The sequence below is a fragment of the Rhinoraja longicauda genome, chromosome 41 (assembly GCF_053455715.1).
Source record: "Rhinoraja longicauda isolate Sanriku21f chromosome 41, sRhiLon1.1, whole genome shotgun sequence".
In the NCBI taxonomy this organism is placed as follows: Eukaryota; Metazoa; Chordata; class Chondrichthyes; order Rajiformes; family Arhynchobatidae; genus Rhinoraja; species Rhinoraja longicauda.
In genome coordinates, this window is record NC_135993.1 from 2953047 (window position 1) to 2960621 (window position 7575).

The 7575-nt window shown below is 52.4% G+C and overlaps 1 protein-coding gene across 1 annotated transcript in view; it reads left to right on the forward strand.

Annotated features, from left to right (window-relative positions):
- Nucleotides 1-3975, forward strand: part of kptn (kaptin (actin binding protein)) — a 31379-nt gene extending 27404 nt beyond the window's left edge. The window contains exons 11-12 of the mRNA XM_078430866.1: nt 105-314; nt 2316-3975. Of these exons, the coding sequence (XP_078286992.1) occupies nt 105-314; nt 2316-2492 (387 nt within the window). The 3' untranslated portion in view covers nt 2493-3975. The remainder of the gene's footprint in view (nt 1-104; nt 315-2315) is intronic.
- The last annotated feature ends 3600 nt before the right edge of the window (nt 3976-7575 follow it).

Consider the following 7575-nt stretch of genomic DNA (forward strand, 5'->3'; position numbering starts at 1 on the left):
TGACAATACACTAAACTGTACCTCAGTACACATGACAATACACTAGCCTGCGTTGCCACGGTCTCTGGGCTGGAGTCACGGACAGCTCTTCTCTCCCCCCGCAGGAGCTGCTGTGCTACAAGTCGTGCGTGGGCGGTATTCCCGACCCGGAGGCGGTGGAGTCGGGATTCACCTCCCAGCTCCTGGGGGAGTTCCGGCTCCTGTGGCAGAGGAGTTTCCAGAGCCCCCTGCTGTCCATGGCCTACGTTGACCTGACCTGCGATGGCGTCTGTGAACTGGCGGTCGAGTCCCTGAAGGGCTTGCACATCCTGCAGGTAAGCCCTGGGCACGGTTAACTGCTGCCCCCCGACCCTCACAACCTCTGGTGCAGCGGTAGAGTTGCTGCATTACAGCTCTTGCAGCACCAGAGACCCGGGTTCGATCCTGACCTCGGGCGCTGTCTGTACAGAGTTTGTACGTTCTCCCCGTGACCTGCGTGGGCTTTCTCCAGGTGCTCTGGTTTCCTCCCACACTCCAAAGACGTACAGGCATGTAGGTTAATTGAGACTTCGGTATGTTGTAAAATTGTCCATTGTATGTGCAGGATGAAAGGAGATCTTATCGAAACGTATAAGATTATTAAGGGGTTGGACACGTTAGAGGCAGGAAACATGTTCCCAATGTTGGGGGAGTCCAGAACAAGGGGCCACAGTTTAAGAATAAGGGGTCGGCCATTTACAACGGAGATGAGAAAAAACTTTTTCAGTCAGAGAGTTGTGAATCTGTGGAATTCTCTACCTCAGAAGGCAGTGGAGGCCAATTCTCTGGATGCATTCAAGAGAGAGCTAGATAGAGCTCTTAAGGATAGCGGAGTCAGGGGGTATGGGGAGAAGGCAGGAACGGGGTACTGATTGAGAATGATCAGCCATGATCACATTGAATGGCGGTGCTGGCTCGAAGGGCCGAATGGCCTACTCCTGCACCTATTGTCTATTGTCTACAGTGTCTGGGCCTACAGTGTCCGGGCCTACAGTGTCCGGGCCTACAGTGTCCGGGCGTACAGTGTCCGGAACTACAGTGTCCGGGCCTACAGTGTCCGGGCCTACAGTCCGGAACTACAGTGTCCGGGCCTACAGTGTCCGGGCCTACAGTGTCCGGGCCTACAGTGTCCGGAACAACAGTGTCCGGAACTACAGTGTCCGGGCCTACAGTGTCCGGAACTACAGTGTCCGGGACTACAGTGTCCGGGCCTACAGTGTCCGGGCCTACAGTGTCCGGGCCTACAGTGTCCGGGCCTACAGCTCCCCCCATGGACCTCCTCCTGCACCTATTGTCTATTGTCTAGAGACTTTCCCTCAAATTGTGTTACTTTGACATTGAAGCTGGCTTAAGCCAGCACTTCAGCCTCTCCTATTCCTTTCCGTCTCCACCTTTGATGAAGAACAGGAACTTAAATACACAAACACAATCACAATCATACTTTATCAGCCAAGTACGTTTTGCAACATATGAGGAATTTCATTTGCCGTACAGCCCTAACAATAAAAAGCAACAGGACACACACACAATACATTTCAACATGAACATCCCCCACAGTGACTCCTCCACATTCCTCACTGAAAAAAACCGTCAATCTCTCCCTTCTTTGTCCTCCAGCGGTCGGGGGCCTCGAACCTTCCGATGATGGGCCGATCTTGACTCCCGTAGCCGGCGGCAAGCCTTGCTCGTCGGGGCGATCAAGCATCTGCATCGGTGGGGGGGATCTCAGCTCCCCTGCCCGCGCTGGTCGATCAACCCCGGGTCAGGGCTTGTCGAACCTGGTACAGCTTGGAGCTCCCAACCGGTCTCCACCAGAGACTGCGAGCTCCTTGAAGTTAAGTCCGCTGGCCGCGGTTGGAGCGTCGATCCCAGGCAAGGGTTCGCCCGCGCAGATGTTAAGTCCACGCCCCTTTGAACCAGTGTGGCACGGTGGCGCAGCGGTAGAGTTGCTGCCTTACAGTGAATGTAGCGCCGGAGATTCAGGTTCGATCCTGACTACGGGTGCTGTCTGTATGGAGTTTGTACGTTCTTCCCGTGACCTGCGTGGGTTTTCTCCGAGATCTTCGGTTTCCTCCCACACTCCAAAGACGTACAGGTATGTAGGTTAATTGGCTGGATAAATGTTTAAAAAAAATGTCCCTAGTGGGTGTAGGATAGTGTTAATGTGCGGGGATCGCTGGGCGGTGCGGACTCGGTGGGCCGAAGGGCCTGTTTCTGCGCTGTATCTCTAAATCTATAAATCTAAAAAAATCTAAACATGCTAACCAGAAATGTCCCTCTGGCTTTTTGTGCCACAGCACAGTTTAACCAGCACGGCCAGCCTGGTCACGGAGCGACTTCGGAGCAGAGTGCAGCCTCAGGACAACCAGGGATCGGGCGAGCAGGCGGAGACCGAGGCAGCCGGACATCTGCCGGAATCTCCAGCAACCGTCATGGAGATGGATCGGGAGCAGACAGCTGAATGTTCCAGTTGATGTCCAACCCTCTGAGCTCCCTCTGCAACTGGTTCCCCCCCCCCCTCCCCCTCCCCCCCCCCCCCCTCCCCCTCCTCCCCCGCTCAACACGGTCTCGCCTTCGTCCCGCGCCACAGCGGCGACTGTGTGCCCACTCTTCCCGGGAAGTTTAACGAGGTACGTTTACTAAGGGCGGCACGGTGGCGCAGAGGTAGAGTTACAATAGACAATAGGTGCAGGAGGAGGCCATTCGGCCCTTCGAGCCAGCACCGCCATTCATTGTGATCATGGCTGATCATTCTCAATCAGTACCCCGTTCCTGCCTTCTCCCCGCACCCCCTAACTCTGCTATCATTAAGAGCTCTATCCAGCTCTCTCTTGAATGCATTCAGAGAATTGGCCTCCACTGCCTTCTGAGGCAGAGAATTCCACAGAGTTGCTGCCTTACAGCGAATGCAGCGCCGGAGACTCAGGTTCGATCCTGACTACGGGCGCTGTCTGTACGGAGTTTGTACGTTCTCCCCGTGACCTGCGTGGGTTTTCTCCGAGATCTTCGGTTTCCTCCCACACTCCAAAGACGTGCAGGTTTGTAGGTTAATTGACTGGGTAAATGTAAAATTTGTCCCTAGTGTGTGTGCAGGATAGTGTTAGTGTGCGGGGATCGCTGGGCGGCGCGGACTCGGTGGGCCGAAGGGCCTGTTTCCGCGCTGTAGCTCTAAACTCTAAATCTAAAAAAATCTAAAATCTAACCAGAGACAGAGCATTTCCTTTCCCCTCAGACGTCCTTGCCAATCATGATCGAACGGTAAGGAGTACCGCCATGTTGGGTCGGACTGAGGCTGATGGGGATTCTGCTTAGGACAGGAGGGGGGGGGTTGATCAGTGCTGCCACACTAAACCAGCACTCCACCCACCTCTCCCCCCCCCCTCCCCCAACCACCCCACCCTTCCCAGCTTGAGATTCCCTCCATCAATAGCCACACAATGATGCACCTAGGTAAGGTCGTTGCCTCAAAGACCCAGGTTCAATCCTGACCTCGGGTGAAGCTGGAAGCTGGAAACATAGTAAATAGGTGCAGGAGGAGGCCATTCAGCCCTTCGAGCCAGCACCACCATTCCATATGATCATGGCTGATCATCCAACACCAGTACCCCGTTCCTGCTTTCTCCCCATATCCCTTGATTCTGTTAGCCCTCAAAGCTAAATCTTAGCTGGAAGCTGGAAGAGAGGAGAGGGAGGGCAAAACCTGGCAGGTAGTCTGAAAAAGGGGTCCTGACCCGAAACATCACCCATCCTTTTTCTCCAGGGATGCTGCCTGACCCTCCTGAGTTACTCCAGCACGTTGTGTCTGTCACTGGCAGGCAACAGGTTGATACAGGTGAGGGGAGGGGTTGATGGGCAGATGGGTTGGACAAGGGCCCGGAGATAAGAAGACAGAAGGTGTGAGATAAAAGGATTGAGGAGTTTGCAAATTGTGAAGCTCGAAGCAGGGATGGAGGTGGAAGGGGAGGAGGAGGGGGAGGGGGAGGGGGAGGGGGAGGGGGAGGGGGAGGAGGAGGGGGAGGGGGAGGGGAGATGAAGGAGAGAGTCTCGGTTGGGCACAGGGCAGGGGGGGAGAAGGGGAGAGTTAAGTATTTAAAATTGGAGAATTCAATGTTCATACCATTGAGTTGTGAGCTAATCAGGCAGAACAGGTAGTAGATGGCCAGGCAGATATCACACTGCTGTCTCACAGTTCGCTGGGCACGATTATCTTTCAAGACCTCAAGAGGTATTTTCATCGATTTAAGAATGTATTTGGATTTGCGCGGCACACTATAAATCTAAGTCTTGGTTTTGACATTTAAGTTTAATAAATAATGTTTATTTTGTTATTAAATTACTGCCCAGTGTGTGTGTGTGTGTGTGTGTGTGTGTTATTTAATTAAAACTTTATCTGTTCCTCACTCTCGAAAGGTTGAGTTACTCCAGCATTTTAGACAATAGACAATAGACAATAGGTGCAGGAGGAGGCCATTCGGCCCTTCGAGCCAGCACCGCCATTCAATGTGATCATGGCTGATCATTCTCAATCAGTACCCCCGTTCCTGCCTTCTCCCCATACCCCCTGACTCCGCTATCCTTAAGAGCTCTATCCAGCTCTCTCTTGAATGCATTCAGAGAATTGGCCTCCACTGCCTTCTGAGGCAGAGAATTCCACAGATTCACAACTCTCTGACTGAAAAAGTTTTTCCTCATCTCAGTTCTCAATGGCCTACCCCTTATTCTTAAACTGTGGCCCCTTGTTCTGGACTCCCCCAACATTGGGAACATGTTTCCTGCCTGTAACGTGTCCAACCCCTTAATAATCTTATACGTTTCGATAAGATCTCCTCTCATCCTTCTAAATTTTGTGTCTACCTTCGATTTTAACCTGCGTCTGCAGTTTTTTTCCTACACAGGGTAGTGCCATGGTGTTTGTGGGAAGGGCTGCCTGAGCTGCAACTTGTCTTTGCACCAGCAGAGGGCAGGGTTGCTCACCATTGAACACTGAAGTCAATCGTCTGAAGAAGGGTCTCGACCCGAAACGTCACCCATCCATCCCTTCTCTCCGGCGATGCTGCCTGTCCCGCTGAGTTACTCCAGCTTTCTTTGTCTAACTGCAGTTAATGGGCTGTTCTTTGGATTTAGAGGTACAGCGCAGAAACGGGCCCTTCGGCCCACCTAGTCTCTGCCGATCAACCCCATCACTAGCATTGTCTTGCACACTGGGGACAATTTTTCCAAACCCAATTAACCCAATTAACTTCTTTGGAGTGTGGGAGGAAACCGGAGCACCCAGAGGAAACCCACGGGGTCACGGGGAGAACGTGCAAACTCCACACACAGATAGCACCCGAGGTGAGGATCGAACCTGGGTCTGTGTTGCAGTTAGGCAGTGGCACTACCCGCTGCGCCATTGTGAGGCCACAAATCTGTTTCCGCACTGTATTAAGGGGTTGGACACGCTAGAGGCAGGAAACATGTTCCCAATGTTGGGGGAGTCCAGAACAAGGGGCCGCACAGTTTAAGAATAATGGGTAGGCCATTTAGAACTGAGATGAGGAAAAACTTTTTCAGTCAGAGCGTTGTGAATCTGGAATTCTCTGCCTCAGAACGCGGTGGAGGCCAATTCTCTGAATACATTCAAGAGAGAGCTGGATAGAGCTCTTAAGGATAGCGGAGTCAGGGGGTATGGGGAGAAGGCAGGAACGGGGGTACTGATTGAGAATGATCAGCCATGATCACATTGACTGGCGGTGCTGGCTCGAAGGGCCGAATGGCCTCCTCCTGCACCTATTGTCTATTGTCTATCTCTAAATCTAAAAAAAATCTTCCGCGGTGCGTCTTGCTGCTGCTGCCCCTGCGTGTAGCTGGACTTTCTCTCGTCGGATCTCGTCATCGTCTGGCACTTGCGTGGCATGAAGCCTGTGGCATCGTCAGGCCGAGGCTGAGAAGTGTGGGCCGTGGTCGAGTTTGCATCTTGTCAGGGAGGCAAGGGGAGGCTGAATTCACGGAAACATAATGAGTTCCAGTAACTGTGGCCCGTAATTGCTGTACACAGTTGACTCACTAATGTTCATAGCTAGCGGAACCACTGCCTCACCGGCCAGAGACCTGGGCCTGTACGTTTGTCGGCGCCCTTCATGTGGCCACTCTTTGCATACCTTGGAACAAAGAATATCACAGTGACTTGTCCCATGTGACAATAAAGCATGTATCTTTTTCTCTCACTCTCTCACCCAATCCTGACCTCGGGTGCTGTCAGTGTGGAGTTTGCACGTTCTCTGTGCAACTGCGCTCTGGTTTCCTCCCACAGTATTGGGTGATGCAGATTAGTAGGTTGGCTGGCTGCTGTTGGAGGAGGTTAATCAGCTGCTAAATCTCTCCCACAGAGACCAGTGTTGTGTGAGTGATTCCTAAAAGACATTGTGGCACCAGGTTGCCCGGTGTGAGGCCACCGTTATGGGATCTTGCTGTGTAAACCGGGCTCTCTCTCTATCGTGGCGCATCGGGCAGAGTTGCTGCCTCACAGCGCCGGAGACCCGGGTTTGATCCCGACTACGGGTGCTGTCTGTACGGAGTTTGTACGTTCTCCCCGTGACCTGCGTGGGTTTTCTCCGAGATCTTCGGTTTCCTCCCACACTCCAAAGACGTGCAGGTTTGTAGGTTAATTGGCTTGGTATAAATGTAAAATTATCCCTAGTGCGTGTGGGATAGTGTTAGTGTGCGGGGATCGCCGGTTGGCACGGACTCAGGCCGAAGGGCACTGTATCTCTAAACTAAACTATGGCCCGCAGTAACCCCTTTCCCACCCCCATCCTGTGGTAAGTGGTCAGGGTAGGGTAGAAGGTGAAGGTGGGGAAGGCTTAGTTCAGCGATACAGCATGGAAACATGACCTTAGCCCACCGAGTCCGTGCCGACCATCGATCGCCCGTTCACAATAGTTCTATGTTATCCCACTTTCCCATCCACCCAGACCAATTAATAGACAATAGGTGCAGGAGGAGGCTATTCGGCCCGTCGATCCAGCACCGCCATTCAATCTGATCATGGCTGATCATTCTCAATCAGTACCCCCTGACTCCGCTATCCTTAAGAGCTCTATCTAGCTCTCTCTTGAATGCATTCAGAGAATTGGCCTCCACTGCCTTCTGAGGCAGAGAATTCCACAGATTCACAACTCTCTGACTGAAAAAGATTTTCCTCATCTCCGTTCTAAATGGCCTACCCCTTATTCTTAAACTGTGTGGCCCCTTGTTCTGGACTCCCCCCACATTGGGAACATGTTTCCTGCCTCTAACGTGTCCAACCCCTTAATAATCTTATACGTTTCGATAAGATCTCCTCTCATCCTTCTAAATTAACCCACAAACCCGCAATCCTTAGGATTGTGGGAGGAAACCGGAGCACCCGGAGAAAACCCACGAGGTCACAGGGAGAACGTACAAACTCCGCAAGAGACAGTGCCCGTAGTGGGGATTGAACCTGGGTCCTCTGCCGCGGTGAGACTTCAACTCCACCGTCCTTGAAAACTGAAAAATACTCGGACACAGAATTACAGTAACTTACATTTATTTAAA